Source organism: Camelina sativa, chromosome 19, assembly GCF_030686135.1.
Source record: "Camelina sativa cultivar CO46 ecotype springtype chromosome 19, ASM3068613v1".
NCBI lineage: Eukaryota > Viridiplantae > Streptophyta > Magnoliopsida > Brassicales > Brassicaceae > Camelina > Camelina sativa.
Genome location: NC_141898.1, coordinates 7,289,043 through 7,306,253, shown reverse-complemented (window position 1 = coordinate 7,306,253; position 17,211 = coordinate 7,289,043). Strand labels below are relative to the sequence as shown.

The 17,211-nt window shown below is 35.1% G+C and overlaps 5 protein-coding genes across 7 annotated transcripts; 1 reads left to right on the top strand and 4 right to left on the bottom strand.

Moving 5' to 3' along the window:
- Nucleotides 1–126: 126 nt before the first annotated feature.
- On the bottom strand, nt 127–1,192 carry LOC104765412 (uncharacterized). The gene is made up of 2 exons (XM_010489115.3): nt 941–1,192; nt 127–388 (listed from the first exon to the last, which is right to left on the bottom strand). The coding sequence occupies exons 1-2, from the start codon at nt 1,140–1,142 to the stop codon at nt 243–245; spliced, it is 348 nt and encodes a 115-aa protein (XP_010487417.2). The 5' UTR covers nt 1,143–1,192; the 3' UTR covers nt 127–242.
- A 98-nt stretch (nt 1,193–1,290) lies between these two features.
- LOC104765411 (uncharacterized) lies at nt 1,291–2,868 on the bottom strand. 3 transcript variants are annotated; one of them, XM_010489113.3, is made up of 5 exons: nt 2,447–2,868; nt 1,970–2,238; nt 1,785–1,875; nt 1,635–1,701; nt 1,291–1,529 (listed from the first exon to the last, which is right to left on the bottom strand). In XM_010489113.3, exons 1-5 carry the CDS (start codon nt 2,449–2,451, stop codon nt 1,476–1,478), a joined length of 486 nt encoding a protein of 161 aa, XP_010487415.2. In that variant the 5' UTR covers nt 2,452–2,868; the 3' UTR covers nt 1,291–1,475. The 3 variants fall into 3 exon arrangements, with proteins under 3 accessions (XP_010487415.2, XP_087357646.1, XP_010487414.2); XM_087501520.1 differs by having other exon boundaries at nt 1,970–2,213; nt 2,447–2,818; XM_010489112.3 differs by having other exon boundaries at nt 1,970–2,241; nt 2,447–2,751.
- A 2,340-nt stretch (nt 2,869–5,208) lies between these two features.
- On the bottom strand, nt 5,209–6,118 carry LOC104765410 (uncharacterized). The gene is made up of 2 exons (XM_010489111.3): nt 5,764–6,118; nt 5,209–5,678 (listed from the first exon to the last, which is right to left on the bottom strand). Exons 1-2 carry the CDS (start codon nt 5,927–5,929, stop codon nt 5,431–5,433), a joined length of 414 nt encoding a protein of 137 aa, XP_010487413.2. The 5' UTR covers nt 5,930–6,118; the 3' UTR covers nt 5,209–5,430.
- Nucleotides 6,119–8,261: 2,143 nt separating this feature from the next.
- LOC104765406 (uncharacterized) lies at nt 8,262–9,178 on the top strand. The gene has a single exon (XM_010489108.2). It carries the CDS (start codon nt 8,376–8,378, stop codon nt 9,036–9,038), a length of 663 nt encoding a protein of 220 aa, XP_010487410.2. The 5' UTR covers nt 8,262–8,375; the 3' UTR covers nt 9,039–9,178.
- Nucleotides 9,179–10,106: 928 nt separating this feature from the next.
- LOC104765407 (phospholipase D alpha 1) lies at nt 10,107–14,024 on the bottom strand. Its single transcript, XM_087501442.1, has 4 exons — nt 13,537–14,024; nt 13,013–13,116; nt 10,867–12,769; nt 10,107–10,778 (listed from the first exon to the last, which is right to left on the bottom strand). The coding sequence occupies exons 2-4, from the start codon at nt 13,106–13,108 to the stop codon at nt 10,345–10,347; spliced, it is 2,433 nt and encodes an 810-aa protein (XP_087357568.1). The 5' UTR covers nt 13,109–13,116; nt 13,537–14,024; the 3' UTR covers nt 10,107–10,344.
- Between the last annotated feature and the right edge of the window lie 3,187 nt (nt 14,025–17,211).

The following is a 17,211-nucleotide window of genomic DNA, read 5'->3' as shown; positions in this document are numbered from 1 at the left end:
AGGTAGAGATATCAGTATCAGGAATGATAACTATATCACTAGCAACAACCAAGACAAGACGATCTTATGATGTATTATTGTATTCTATTATCATCTGAGTAAGAAATATACAAGAAAGATGCTTACTTGGTGACTTTTTCTACAGGTATTTGATCTCTCTCTGTCTCTGGGCATATATATATATATATATATATGAGGATAGTAGATGAGATCACCAAATCCTCTTCATATTTTTTGGAAACTTATTTGAAACGTGAAGAACCTGTCTTGCCTTTCCCTTTACCCCTCCCATCTGTCACTGTAACCCAGAAGAAGAGAGACATCCAAAAAAACACTGCCAGGAAGATCTTTACTCGGTCTTGTATCCTAGTCACTGCTCCCACGAGACCTATCCAAAGAGATACAAACGCCCAGAGTGTTCATTTCACTGAAGTATAAAGTGCGGTGTTTTCGTTTCTGTTTCCAGTCTATATTCTTCTATGTCCTAAATGAATCCATCACCAAAGCTATATTCTATATTCAACATAACATATGGACTAACTGCAACAACTGCACAATTTCACCATCTTAAGAGAAAAATTAGAAGAACTCCACTAGAAATGGATGCCCTTTTGGCTCACTAGGAGGAGATTCTGCAATTCCTAATTGCCTAAATCCAAAACCCACAACATGTCACAGGATGTGAACTTTAGTTCAATGGACATAAGTAATTGGATAAATCATCATCCTCCTCCTCCTTATGATACAATAACAATTTCAGCACGAGCCAACAATAACAAGTACCAACCTCAAAGGCTCTTTAGTTATATCAAACTATCCGGATAAAAATTAAAACTTTCGACCCAAAAACACCATTTTAGTAAAATAACAGGTACAAAACAAAGACCAGCTAAACAAAGATGAATCCAAAATTATCTGGGCAAGAAGAAACAAAAGTTACCTTCAAGCTGAGTAGTATCCTCAGGCGGAGGCGGATCAGGGCCAGGAGGAGAAGGAGGACCACCAGCAACGGCAAGGCAACGTAAACGGCGAGGAGACGAGAATAGGAAGATGCTTCGACGGTGAAACTGATACGGCAGTGTAAGAACTGAGTTGTGGTAGAGGTTAGAGTTTGTGGTCATGTTGGACAAAGCCCTCGCCATTTTTGTCCCTCGGACGATAAAACTAAAGAACTCATTTACTCATTTTTATTTCAGGGGTTTTGGATTCAGGGTTTCAGACCATACATACGTGTACGGCGTTTATAAATCAGTTAGATAATTTGTGAAAGAGAAAAAAAGAAAAATACAATTTAATAAAGTTGATCCATTGACAAATGATACTACTGTAACCAACTCTTTTTTTTGGTTATATAATCTCTCCATCAGCTTTCTTTACAAATTCTTCAGTTTTATAGACAAGAATCTGAATTTGTGTTATAAGTATCAACAAAAGAAAGGTTTTGTCCAACATGAATGTGAATATGTATCTTTCAATCAGCCGTATAGACCCTCTTCTTCCCAAACTTCAACCAGAAACTGTACCATTTCCTGCAATGAATTATATTTCAATCACAAAACGAAATTGGTCGCTCAAATTTGGAATTAGAACGGATGGTACTGTTACTTCCTCCAGTCCATGGAGTTTGAACTTACATCAAGAGGTATAGGCCGAGGAAACCGCTTGTTGCTCCCAAGTAGACTCTCATAAGTCACATTCTCACTGCAAAAACAAATCAAGTCGTTTAAATTCCACACAACAGACAGACTGAATCTTGCAACCATTAAGTCTCATACAATCCTCACTTCAGTATCGGTTCTTTAACAACTCTTTTGCGGTTCTTGGATCTTTTATCCCCCAACCATTGCTGCCGAGTTTGATTCCATTGAACAAGACCTGTAACACCCCCAAAAATTCCCCGATTCATTTTCAAATGCTCAATCACCAAAAAATCACAAAAGCATATACTCTCTCACAGTCAGTGACTCACCATGGTTAACAAACTCAGCAGGTTCATTAGAGCTAGAACCACATCCTTGAGAATCAACAGTCAAGTTCGTTGTACTAATCGAAGAAACACTACCCTGAGCATTGCTTTCCATATCTAAAGTGGTGTTTGTCCAGAAATCTTCAGAAGCTACACTAGGGTTCCTCAGTTCACTCCAATCTTCTTCTACTAACACATCTTTGGAGCCATCCAAAGGCACATCTACAGTTGTTCTTGTTGCTTTCGACTTATCAAAACAAGCCAAACAACTACTGCTGTGTTACAACATCATAATAATAAACATATCACTGATTTGCAAATCACCCCCCATCAAATCATCAGCTAAAACATAACATCATCCTAAAATTCCAAAAGCTAATTCCTTTGTAACAGAGTTAACTCCAAAGCTCAAATCTTTACAAAATACCCAAAGCTAGAAACTTTAGAAACTAATCTTTAAAACGAGTTAATTTGACTTACCCCATCGTGGAAACAACAGAGCCCTTCTTAGATCATCAAACAAAGAACCCTGTGAACTTTACTAAATCTTCAAATGAAATCAATCGATTTGATTTGGGTATAAAGCAAAGACCAAATCGGAAGAAGACAAGTAACAAAAAAAAAAGGGGAAAAAGGAGATTTCTTTGTTCTCTTTTTCTGGGATAGCTAGCGTGTATCTAGAAGTTTTGGATACTTGATTTCGAAGAAACTTGAAAGAGGAGTTAGAGAGGAGAGGAGACCCCCCCACGCATAGCTGAAACGACGACGAGCCATGTGTAGCGAGAGAGAGACATTTCATAGTGGGTCTTGTATGAAGAAGGCTTTGGAGCCCACCATTTACCTTATCCATCTTTTTGACCTCTTTGGCTGCTTTCCCATAATTATAGTCCAAGACAAAGTACACTCTGTGTTGTGGTTGTGGTTGTGATAAACCCTACTTAAAATTTTTACTGATTTTGATATATGAATTAGAAAACAAAATGTTTTCATATGTATATTTTGTGCTTTACATGAAATCGATTAGGTTAGTTTTTTTTTATAAGAAAGATAAAAGGAATAACTCTCGGATGTTAAAAATCCTAAAAGCTGACGGTTGACAGTTATGTGTATGATGTTGTACAGATTAGATTACATGTAAGGGTGTCAAAATGGTTCCAAATTTAGGGATCAACCCAAACCAAACCTATCTAAAAACTTATTGGATTGATAGTTTGAGTTTTAATGGATTAATTGGATTTTAACCCGCGATACACCGCGTGCATATAGTTTTATTATTATTTATATTTTATATTCTATTTGTTTGTTAAATATTGGATGTTTTATAAATAGAGAAATAACCTAATTTTCCGGCCGCTTATGCGACTAAATGTTTATATTAATTTTTTAACCTGTAATAAATGATCATTTTTTTATTATATTTAGTTTGTTTTGTTTAGTGTTTGAGATTCTATTTCGATTTTTAACTATTATAACAAAAAATAAGCGATCTAAATACATAATAAGTCATTTATATGATGTGATTAAGTCACATTTTTCCTAATGAATTAATTATTTTACACAATCTTAGGTAAAACAAATTGATTTTATATGTCAGATATTATAATATTTATAGTGTTGGCAAATAATAAAATAAGGATTTAACCCGTGTTAGCACATATTTAATAATATTTTATTAATTCCAACATGTCCTTTTTATAACCACATTATATAATATTTTAAATTTTTTAATTTTACATATTCATAATAATTTAAAATTTATTAAATATATATATATATATATATATATTAATTATAATATTTAAATAATTAGAAGTTCTTCTTACGTTAAGAATCAAAACTCACAGGTTGAAAAATAAAATAGAAAATATATCATAGTTTATGTCTCTATATAATATTGATTGGTGTTTTTTATTTTTGGTTGGAATGAAATGTAAAATATTTAGAAAAAAAAATCTGAAATGATATTATTTTTGGAAAGTTTTTAGGGATTAAATTTGTAAATAAGTTTTTAAATACATATAACTTCAAGAGTAAAACACCAAATGTACTTCAAAAATATTAATATAGATTTAGGAAACAAAATCTGTCGTGATACTATTTATGGAAATTTTTGAGGAGTTAATGTTGTAAATAAAAATTTGAATAAGTAAAACTAAATGGACATAACACAAAATATACTTGAAAAATGTTAATATAGATGGATCAAAATGGTTTATAAATTTAATGGATTGGGTTGAAATGGATTGAGATAAAATGGTTGATGAGTTAACTAAAACCAAACCGAACATAGCTGAATTGATTTTAAATACCAAATTAAACCGATTTTTCTTTAAGAAAGTAATAGTGTATTTTATATAATCAAATCATAAATCAAATTATCAATGGCCTAGAAACACACATATCCACTAAAATTCGTTTATATAATTTGGTGATAAAGTTAGGTGGTGGTCTTTTTGGTGGTTGTTAAATTGAGAGATCTTATGAGACGTAAGCCGTGAGCAAACGATATAAGGCTCTATTAGAAGAAGTGTTAGAAAAAAAGAAATCACTTATTCATACAATATCCGAATATCGAAATAATTAAGTACGTGAATTTTGGACCGTTAGTTTATTCTGTTCACATTGGCCTGAAGTTTTGGTTTTCTCCCACCCACCAAGCGGCACTTTTTTGGGAAATGATTTGTGATTAGAATTGGATTTTAAAAAAGTTTGGCTCAAAAGATTGATCTCTTGCTAGTTGCTACATTAATAAGCACATCCAAATTGTCTAATTAAGTTTCAAAAAATCTTCTAACACATCAAATACATCTTTAATAAAGAAAATTGACCTCTGGCTTTACATTTAAAAGGCATCATATTGTGTAAGTTAAATATAAATTATAGCTTTAAGTAAAGAACAAAAGATTCATATCCTCATCATTTTCTGGTCAATGCATATATCTTAAAAAAAAAAAAAAAGAGAGGCTCGTCTACTTCTTCAAGCTTGGTTCAATGGAAAACGAAATCTTTAACTGGCGTATCAAACTCGTAATCTCGAGCCGTGTGACATGTGCAATTTGTGTTGGCTATTTCTATCCTAGAAGATAACTTAACTCTAGGCCATATGGTCCATTATGTTTCTTGATTTTTTTTGTAAGGCTTGAAACTCTTTTATATTCATTCTCCCTGCTGAACATGATTGTTGATTCTTAACACAATCAATATAAATTATATAGCTAACCGAAGGAAAAAAAAAAGTTAAATATTTTCAATATACACATATTATTTACCTTTTCATTTTGCTAATCACTATTTACAGGTCAATCATTTACATCGTCACTTTAATTTTTCAAACTATGAAACCACCACCAACTACAATTTCTGAAAATTTCCAAGAAAAAATTCTTCTAATATTACCAGAAAATAAAAGAAAGATTTACAAACCTAAATCTATTGACCACCTGATTGGTCAAGAAAAAAAAAAGTCAATAAGAACATTGAGTTCTATGATCTCGGTCTCTGAGAATCCCACTGTACAGAGCCATCCGGTTCGCTGGCATGGTGGTGGAGATTCTACACATTGAACCGTTCTTTCCCGGTTTAGTCACTGGCTCCGGTACGTTTCTCCGGTTCAATTCCCTCCTCCGGTACTCTTTCCCGTTCCCTTTCGTGTCTTTCACATTATCCGCAAACCGCACTTTCTTTATCTTCTTCCTCTGTTTCTTCGTCTCCTCTGCATCCCAAGAAAATAAAAACTTATTTTCCCGGCGAAAACTATCAGAAACATTCGAGCCATAGAGAAAAAAAAAAGATCGTACCTGAAGATAGACAAGAACGGAGAATGGGTCTTGGAGACTGATCAAGAAGAACCTTAGAGGTTTGATTCTGTCCATGGAATTGACGAGACATGGCGAGAAACAGAGCGGTGCTTGAGCAAACCATGGCGGTTGCGATCACGACGGTACCATTAGAACAGCTCAACATTGAGGATATGTGTGCGTGAAGTTTCTTTAGTACCGAAGAGTTTTGATGATACCAAGAACGAAAATTTTCAAGAAAAACCCAACGGAACAATGAACAAAATCGAGCTATGATCGATGATTGGCTGTGAGGAGAGACGTGTGTGTGAATGTGTTTGTTTTGGAGAGACTTGTAACTTAACAACTGTTGAATTATTTACGGTTGGAACTCTTTTCTTGACTCTCTCCTTTATTTATACAAAATATAAATTCGAGAGATTTTTTTTATTAAATGGAAAATATATAAAAGTTGGAAAAGATGAGAGTGCGAGTTAGATTTTGGTGCTTTCGTTACTCACATGTCCTAGTGGGAGAAAGAAAAGGGTGCAAATGGTTGCAGAATTGAAAAAGTTGAAGGAGTTGAAAAAAATTATTCAACCAAATTTCACCATTTGAATGGAAGAGGTCGAAGAAGTTGAAAATAATTATTCAACCCATTCAACCAAAAAAGTTGAAAAAATAAACTAATCCTACTGCAAAAATGTTCAACTTGTTCAACCACTATTTTGGAGATGAATGAGTTGAATATTATTCAGCCCAATTTTGTTCAACTTAAAATTTTTAATTTTTTCAATTTTAAGCAACTATTTGCAGCCATAATATGTAGACCAAGTTTAATTAGAATTAGAATAAGACTTTTTTGGTCAATATGTTGTTTGGATTTTGTAGACCACTCTTTACTAATCTTTGTGTTTTAAGCTAATTGGGAATTTACAATAATTATATTCGTCTTCGTCAATCGATGATTCTTTAAAATACATTCAATACTGATAAGTGGTAACTTTATTGCTTTCGTCGAGTCGATTGACTAAGTTCGAGTTTTTGACAATAATTATTCATAGAATTCTATCAATAACTAATTTCATCATTCCTTTTTGATCTCTTAACTGATTAATTCATAAGTAAACATGTATTTTGACATAAACTTTTCGCAAGTCTATCTTGCTTAGAACATATATGCAGAGGGGAGTAAAATGGTTCCAACAAAAGTTATTTGGAAAAGTTAATGTGCATATTTTTACTTTTGTGTGTTAAATTATAATTGATTATTACTAATTATAGCTATTATTGTATTCGTGTTTTTTCTGTTAACTGCCTTTTTTCTTAATCGTTTTTTCTACGTCCGCTAAAATATAGTATTTAACTACCTCAATCAAATTGTATGTGTTGCTATTTTTATGTGGGCATGTGGCCAATCTAAACCCAAAAATTTCCAAATTTTTTGTTTTTTTTTGTAAATCTCAAACTTTGTATGTTAAAAATGGGTTGGATAAAAAACATAGACATGAACATTGTCACATGTATCATGTAAAACCCAACTCACTATCTTATCAATATTTTTATTATATGCGTTGTCTGTCAATTGAATGGATATTACAGAGAAAATAAATATAAAGAAAGACGGCACGTAGTAACGAAGAATTATTGGAAACTAGTATAAAGGCGTAAATTGATTTATGGATGAATCATGTCGACGGAATTTTCTAAAATTATTAAGAATAAATTAATTAGGAGACTTTTTTTATAACTTGGATCAATGTCAACCACTGACCTATTGCGTTGACCCTATACACGTGTCCTGTCTAACCTGTACACGTGTCTTTCAGATTCGAGAACACGAGACTTTGCCAAAAGTCTCTAACATTTTAAAACCAATAAGATCGGCACATGTTTAACAATTATAAAATTTCCGTACTTAAGTTAAGAAGAAAGAACTAAGCGAGGAGAAGTCTTTCCATGTACTAGCTACGAAACTGCTTGCTACTGCCTACTGGCACGGTTCTTTAATTGTATTCTACAACTTTTTTTTTTTAGTCTGTAGTCCGCAACGATTTGTCTACAATACTATCATCTCAAACATTTTTTCTACAGACACATTATTCAGTCGTCCTTTTATAAAGGGTCGTATACTTGTTAGTCAATAATAATCTATATTTTTTTTCAACAACAAAAAAAAAAAAACTAAAATCATCATACGAAATATGTGGAATTGTTTTCAAAACTTTAATCAAAGTTGTTACTTGGGTTAATCTCTGAAACATCTTTTTCGTATTTAAAATGCCGTCATTCATTTAATTTTGTCCTTAATTTTGCTTTTAAACAAATCTGCTAATTTATTGGGAGTTTGGGACCTTTACAAAAAGGAAATTAGGATAATAAGGAGAGCTAGTAGTTATTACTGAATATCAATTTTTTAAAAATACTTTGATTTACATCTATTTTATAAGATTCGGTAATTTTCTTGAGTTAAAAGGAAATTTTCATTTTTCAATTTCTCTTTTCCGTTAACTCAATTGACTACTTTATATAGCTCTCTCTCTCTCTCTCTCTCTCAAACCTCACCAGATTAATCGAAACCCTAAACACAACAAATATCGAAAAACTTTTTTTTTCTTCTCAGAAAACAAATCATGGATTTCTGTTCCCACGATATCGTAGACAACTTGATCAATGTCAATCGGATGTACAACGACGACGGAGATCTCCGCAAACACGAAAAGTTCTTTTTCGATTTCCAAGTGGACTACACTCGTGGAGAAGAAGACGAAGAAGATCTTAACAATCTCGAAACTAGAACCGTTGTTCAAACTCACGAGTTTGATCGTGAATGGTTGTTCGGTGGAGATCGTAATCGGATCCTAGCCTTCGTCTATCACATTCTTGATTTGCTCCAAGTCCCTTGTGATCGCGAGATCGTTATCACGCTAACTGAGAATATCTCCGAGTTGAAGACGCGTGAGGAGATCTCTGAGTTACCTCACGTGGACAGGCTACAAGTATCGATGTCTGTTGTCGTGCCGACGTTTCCTGGTGAAGAGGAGGAGGATGATGTCGTGGCTGTGAATTTTGCGGTGGCTCCAGCGAGCGATGAGGCGGTGGAGATACACTTGGATACGGTGGTTGTTGATGAGAACGGAGGTTATTGTGTGATATGCATGGATAAGATCCGGGTTGGGTCCGATGAGGAAGCGGGTCGAATGCCGTGTTCGCACGTTTTTCATCGCACGTGTGGAGAGGAGTGGCTTAGGGTTAGTGGGATTTGTCCGGTGTGTCGTGCCGTGTTTCCCTCATAAACGGTTAAACCCTAAAAGCCTATCTCTCTCTGATCAGCCTTCTGTGTTAGTTTCGTTTATCATGTTTGATTTTTGTAGGTTGTTTATATTAATTACCTATTGTGTTCGACATGACCTATCAATTTAGTTTTAATTCATGATTTTCCCTTTCTCTGTATCAGTGTATGAATGTTCAAGAAAGTATGCTTTAACCTAGTTCGTTGCTATTTTTGTTCGTTCATCTATTTCTTGCTTTTTGATTACAAATAATCCATATAAACGTTGTATTTTTACTTTTTGGTATTCGGATGTAATTTACAATTCATTTTTTGAGTTTCTTTGTTAGGTCCCAAAAACAACAAGAACATAATTTGTTCAAAAGAACTACCTTTGTTTTTTTGGTTTTTCATGTCTTCAAATAGATGAGATGTACTAATTCTACGAACTTGGGAAACAAATAAACAAAGTGCTAAAACAAACGTGAGTCCCACTAGTATATCCTTCAAACTAGGAAGTGGGAGTGCGTTTAATTATTTTATTTGCAAAAATTGAAATAAAAGGAAATAGACCAAGTCAAAACGACTCAACCAAGATAGTCTTGTGTAGTTGACCACCGGTTGTAGCTTATCAATCAGTTAACGGGAACAAATTAACCGGCGAGGACTAGCTCTAAGATGGAGAGGGAGATATGAGATTGTTTCCCATTGTTCAAGTTTTCTATTTTCTAACTAAGCGACAAGTTTTCCATGGAACCAAACCACAAATAGAAATTTGCCTTAGAAAATAGTGTTTTGTGTTCTTAAGCTTTGGGACCTAACATTGTTCTGCTCTTACGAAATTTAAGTAATCAAAAGAAAAGCAGAAGAATGTACAAGTTTGCCAAATTTTAAGAAAATTTGAAGGTGACCAGCAATGCTAAATCCTAAAGCAAGAAGACTTGAAAAGAAAACTCATAAATCCCCGTTTGGTCTGATAGTGTTGTGGTCTGGCCTCTTCACTACACACTAGTAATGACCTTGTATGCATAATATAGCAAACTACCTCAAAAATATTGATGTGAAACACGCTATCACTGGTAGGGATATCCGATAAAAAGAAAAGGATCAGATAAGATTCATAAGTTCAACAGTACATAACAACAAAGCTACACTCTCACCACGTCATTGTACGAATATAAAACCAAAGGGGTAAAAAAGTGCATCATCACACCAACCATTAACTTTTTAATTCTAAACACATAGACTCAGTTTATTCAGAGCTACTTGCAGCAGCAAAGCAGAGAGAGAGAGAGAAAGAGAGAGATCATTACTAGACATACCTAGTGAGATTAGGTTGTGAGGATCGGTGGCAGGTAGTCTGATTTGGTGCCGAGAATACGGGCCTTTGTGTCCGGGAAGAATTCAAATCCAGGAAGCTCAGTGACGTCTCCTTCGCCGGATACACCAATCGGGTAGCGGAGCAAATGACCAGGAAGGTCATGTTCGAGTGACTCACTTGAGTAAAAGTCCCAATACTTATCAGCGATGCGGTTAACTTTCTCAATACATTCCAAGCTTGAGGGATCCAGGAAGGTTTCATCTAGCATTCCCAAGTGTTCGTACCAGAGTGACATACGGAACCCATGGACCTGGCCACGAGCTGGTTGTCTATGGGACAAGTGATGTGGTTGGTAGCCTCCCATTGCTATCTCTGAGTCCCTTGCACCATCCATCGACCTCTGGTTGATGTTAGCAGACCCGACGATAACATATTCATCGTCAACTGCAAAATGAGTCATCAAGTTAGTCATACACATACATTTATGTAAACTTCTCAAGTCGTTTTTTAAAATCGAAATGTAAAAACTTACCAATCATCATTTTGGTGTGGACGTAAATCATGAAGCGGCGTGCTTCTTGCGCCCTCATGTAACTTGAGTCGGGGTCTGGTCTCTCTGCAGGCTCATACTCTCCTTCTTTCTTGACCTCACGGTTTCCGAGACAGAAGAATGTCAGATAGTTTCTTGGATCTTCCTCAAGTCCCTGAGCTCTGAGGGCCTGAATCACATCCTTGTACATCATCTCCATGGTCCTCCTCTGCCAATCTAATATAGCTTGCACTGATCCACTCTCTGGGAGACCTTCTGGCCACATTGGAACCACAACATAGACCCTAAACTTCTCTCCCTTCTCGATCTTGCTAACGATCTTAAGCGATAACTCTTTTGGGATTAAGTGCAGTGCATTAATGTCCTCAGGAGTAATACCATCAGCAGCCCAAGCAAAAGAACTCCCAAGGAAGTACTGGTTTTCAATGTAGATGAAGTCTTTGGCACGTCTGATAGCGTGAATGTAAGAATCTTGGATACTCCTATCAATGATATTATCTTTTCCACTTACAAGTCCGGCTTCAGCAGCAGCTTCAGGTGACTCTGGAAACCCAGCAGCAGCTCCTCCATCAATGGATCTAAACAGTTGGACGTTCCACACGTCATGGTCCTCTTGGAACATAACAGGAGAAGGGGTGATAATAATATCACCGAGATCCCTCAGCTTAACTAGAATGTCTTTCCCACCCTGCTTGCTCCATCTCTGCTCGAAGTTATACAAGACATCCCAAGCAATGGGACCTTCAAGACGAGAGTGGATGTCATGCCAAGGCTCCCTTGGACCACCTTTGGTGATAGCAGCACCGGTGAAGTTAGGTTGATGGAAGTCATCATGGTGGACTGTGTCCAATGTCCTGAACAAGGAGTGGAACGGAGTGTCGTATCTTCCATCACAAAGATCGATTCCACCAACAAAACTCATAATTCTCCTCATTTCTGATCCTCCACTGCTTGGCATCTCGGTGTCCACAACAACAATTTTCTGATGGTGCGTGAACATAGTAGAGACCTGCAAACTTTGGACTATGCTACCACCATCATCAGGGTTACGAGGGCACAAGATACAATGAACATCACTTCCCCTGAAAAAATTCTCAGTTTCTTCATCGTGAGTAGCCATGAGCCCATCTTTTTTCAGCACATCAACAGAGGTTCTGTCATCCCAAACAAGCAAAAGAACCCTGACTCCTTCACTAGCCTTCTTTTTGAGCAGCTCACCAATGGACATATCTCCTCCTGGCTTCGGCCTCCTCGAGTCCCTCACTAAGGAAATCTCAGCGTAAACAGACCAACCAGTAATGTAGATCAAGTGCTTGGCGTTGCTAATGGCATCGAAAATATCCTCCCAGCATCTCTGAGGCTCATAGTTCTTCCCTCCAGCGAGAGGAATCCTAGGAACAAAGTTGTCTGGAATATGAGCATCTTGGTACAGAGAAACTTTGCAGCCTTGCCTCTGAGAGAAGAACGTGTAAGGGACTCCAGGGAATTTAGCACTTTTGATACCCTTGTTCCAGTTACGATCTTCCTCAACATGGAAATATTGAAGCTTCACATGAATCTTTGATCCTCCCTGAATGGGGTTTTTGTCATTATCCAAGATCTCAACCCACCGATCAACTTCCTCGCCGTTAATGACTTCGTCAACAGGAATGTAACCTCTTCCGATAAGGGTGGCACCAATGGGGTTATCATCTTTGACAGTGAAGATGATATCAGAAGCCAAATGGGCACAGTAGATATGAAACGACTCATACCACTTTGGGTTCTTAGGTTCATTTTTGATCTTCCTGGTTCTCCCAACTCTAGCTTTTTGCAGATCAATCGTTGCATACAACTGTGTTTCTCCTTTGCCAACACCAATTGTCTCTTCTACATTTGCCAGAATCTGAAAGTTTCAATAGAAAATAAAAACATCAGGAAAATTATATGCAGCACATTTGATAACAGATTGGTACATCACCTAATTTGAACCACAAACATTATAAATGAGTCCAATGACGAAACGTAAAAGAACACATGCCTAAAACATGACCTCCAGAAACTTAGCAACTACGGAATCACAGATAAAAAAAAAAAAAAGGAGAATTAAAATGAAAAGGAAAAAAAAAAACAAAAGCTAATAATATACCTTGCCAAGGAAGCCTTGCCTGACTCCACCGCCATGGAGGGCATCAATTTCATAGATGGTAGCATGTAAAGTCCCGTGCAACAGATGCTGCGCCATTGTATCACCTATTGAAACAATTAGATATTTTTTTTAGAACACATATTATTAGTATCAGTTCTTCTTTTTTTTTATTTTTATTCCGACAAGAAAATAAAAAGCGAGATCCAGGAATCATCATCGAACATCCAAGATCTGGTCTGAAAAAGACAAAAATTCAAAGTAGCCAAAAAATTCGCAGAATTGTCCAAAAAACAAAACGAACACTACTGAACTAACTCAAAAACAAAGATCGGATCAAAGCAAACGACAGTACAGGACCATCAACAAATAAACTCATAACAATGAACCCATCAGCGAGTACCACTAAATCCAAACGATTCCTCATACGCAAAACAAGTACGAGAAAAACATAAGAATAAGACTAGTATATATAAAAATGGATGAGAGATTAAGTAAACAAGATTCAGAGATTATATATGACTTACTTCGATTTTTTTGTTTTTTCCCGCAGAAACTGCGATCTGATCGGTCGTCGGTGGTCAGAGGAAGGAGAAGAATTCGGGATCTGATCCGTAAAATGGGAAGAAGAGAGCTCTTTAAAGAGAGAGCCTAGTACTGCTTTGTTTGTGGAGCTGTTCACAATCTATTGGAGCGCGTGGGGCCTCACCCTTTGTACTTTTTTTCTCGTTTCAGCCTTAAAACTTTCTTAATCTCACAATTAGGTCCTAAATTAGTTATTACTCTCCAGAGATTTCTTTCAGTTTATAAACTTATGGTTAAGATAAAACCGAGTATTAAAAGATATGATGATATTTGATTTCAACATCCATATTAATTAGTTGAGGATGATATGTCAATTGATAGGGTCAGAAATCTAGAAAAAGGGATTAATTGAAAATCTTGAAAAGTTTGAGAAAGAAAAAGAAAGAAATATTCAAAGTTTGTAATAACCCAAAAAAAAAAAAAAAAAAAACAATCACTGACTTGAGAATTGGGAGAGACATATCCAAATCGTGCGCCCAACGTTCTGCATCCCAAAGTCTAACGACGTCGTTTCGTAAGTTGGAATCCTCACCGTCGATCATGTGAATTGTGAAACTTTTTGTGGACTTTTCAGAGGTATTACGTGTTCACATAATTACATAAATGAATGAACCACTCACTACTTAGTCATAGTAATTTAATAATAATGCCTTCATCATTCCATCTCTCACATAAGATTGTATATAGTTGTATAAAATTATCCCAAATATTTTCTCACATTCAGAACGTGGGGTTGGTGATTATTCAATATATTTTATTTTATTTTATTTGTATTCATCTTGACAAAGTATAAATTTTCGTTATATCAATGTATACAATCACAATTTTCTATATCTAAAAAGAAGAAATCAGTATCAATTTATTTTATTGGTGGAGATTAATTTCTTTATATAAGTAACAGTTAATTACAACCCAACCATATCATATCAACACGAATGCTTAAGAATAACATCCTAATCTTTAGAGAGCTTTACTAATTATTACTTCAACTATCACTTTTATATATCATCTTTATTAGAAGAATATCTATGTGGTGGACAATTGGACATTACCAATATAATATCATTTGTAGGAATAAGAAGCACGATGCAAGAATAAATTGGCGTAGACCTTAACTGTAGCATCACGGTGATACAATGCACCAACCTTATCTTAAACAATATATATCAACTTAATTATTCATTGGTGCAACCGGAAAGATCTACAGGTATCTTCATATATACACAATCAATACTCAAGGCACGACTTTTGATATGCATGGAGTCACCCGTAATTTGTCTCTTAACTTAGTCAGATTACTAGCTGATAAAATAAAATAAAGATTACTAGCTAGTTTAGTGACGATCTAAATGCTTCTGATTCTTAGCATGAGTTTTGATTCATGACTTACACTATTATCCTAAAAATGTGGTTAACACAAAACGAGAAGGAATAGGTGATAAAGCGGTATACACCAAGCAACACTAGTAGTGCAATGGCGGCCATAACTAATGCAATTGGATACTCCTATAATTTGCATTGGTCACTGAAAAACCGGTGCCACCTGTATTAGAATCCCACATCAGTTGGAATGTATTATTTGGTATAATATATAAAGAATCATAGACCACTCTCCACTTATTATCAATTGATTTTGGGTTGGAAGTCCATGATTCCTAATAACCTGCATCTTATTCACCAAAACATAATTACTTTTTGTATTGTCCGTTTATTATCTTAGTTATTTTTCTTTACAACAAACATTTGTGTTCCAAGAATTATATAATGGTAACATAAATGGGCGTATCTGTCTGTTGAGTGTTGACTAAACTTGAAAGAAAATATTTTTTTGCTATCTTTTCAGCATCATTTATCCCGCGTCAATATGTAAATGATCATTTGATCAAATCTTTTATTTCTTGCCATCCTTATATAAAACCCAATATTTTCTAATTTTTATTCTAAACCTACTAAAATTTATGGTAAGACACGTTAATCTCTATCACTTTGCTCCAACTTTTTATCTCTTCCGAAATTGTCAATATCATGAATTTTTCAGTGCCAAAAAAAAAAGAAAACAAAGCAGCCAATATATCTAAGTATCTAACGGTTAGATTCTAACCACTTAATTGTATCTGAAACAATGCAGGAATAATTTTGGATTATATTATTGTTGTGTACAGTGTACTATTCAATATTTTTCTCCCAAATAGTTGATGTCACCACATACGGAGCTGTTCGAGATCAAAAGACTGATGCCTCACGTGTTGCACCACATGTCTCTTTACAAATACTATACGTGTATTCGTGTGTACACTTTATGCATTATATATAATGTTATACACGGAGCAGCATGTGCGGCAAATACGGCTGCGTCGCGATTGTAGCCCACTAGGAACAAATAATGTTAAAGTAAACCGTAGATTGCAGGGGACTTTATTTTGAAGCACATCAACTTAATATCGGCTGATGGAGCCGGTGAAAGTTTTTGATACGCAGCCACCGATGGTTTGTCTCTTTACCTTTGCCTGATTAGTGATTAATTACTAGCTAGCGTCAGATACTATCTATCAACTTAAGACTAATTTAATCACAATAATAAAAGTGGGATTTACAGAATTATCAATTTCGGTTTCAATGTTTTACTATAACATATAAGAAAGAAAAAGGTGGAATTTTCGATTACGGATACATTCTGAGAGAAACAATATATGGAAAAACGATTCAGTATTGCATAATTATTTGGCTTTAACTCTCTGGCTATTTCATCTTCTTTTTTCTTTTTTTTTTCCTTAGATTTAAATAAATATTGTGGCCACAGAAGCTCTATTAGACCCATTTCCTTGTGTGATTTTAATATTATTACATCTGGGCTCTGGCTTAAAACGATAGACTTTAATTTTAGAGATCATGAGACTTTTTTAGTCGACCCAAGAAAAAGTTGTAGTAGAGATCGTAGAATGTTAAGCACAGCTCGTGATCTTTGTCATATATGGGCCAAAAATGAGCCTGGTCGTTACACATTCCGCTGATAGGCCTGTATCTTGAATAATATGATTCTCTGATGGAAAGAAAATTAAATTTTACAATAATAATATTATTATACGACAACTAGTATTATATAATTTATTTTGTATTTGTTCTTTCGAAACCTAAAGAAAAAGCTAAAATGTTGAAAACCCAAACCAAAAGCTAAGCAGAAACTAAAAGAAATAGAAAAGCGAAATATGAAGTCAAAAGTAGACAGAAAAGAGAAGAAGCGGACGCAAGTTTCTTTGGATTCTTCAAACTAAAGAAATCAGTTATACTTCCGGATTATCATCAGTCACAATAAATATGATCTGTAACAAATCGAAATATAAAATTATACAAGCAAGGAACAAAAATCAGGAAAGCATACAAATATAGTGAGCTAATTTTATTCGCTGCCCCTTGCCAAGTTCTAGGTGTGCAAACCAATAAAAACTCTGTCATTCACTGCCCAAAGTTCAAGGTCTGAAAAATCCAATAAACATTGTCATTCGCTGCCAGGTCTCAAAGTTCTAGGTCTGAAAACCAATAAGCTTTGTCAGAAGTATACAAAAAAGGAAAAAGTAGACAAATATTGCATGATAGGATAAAATAAAAACATGCCACAC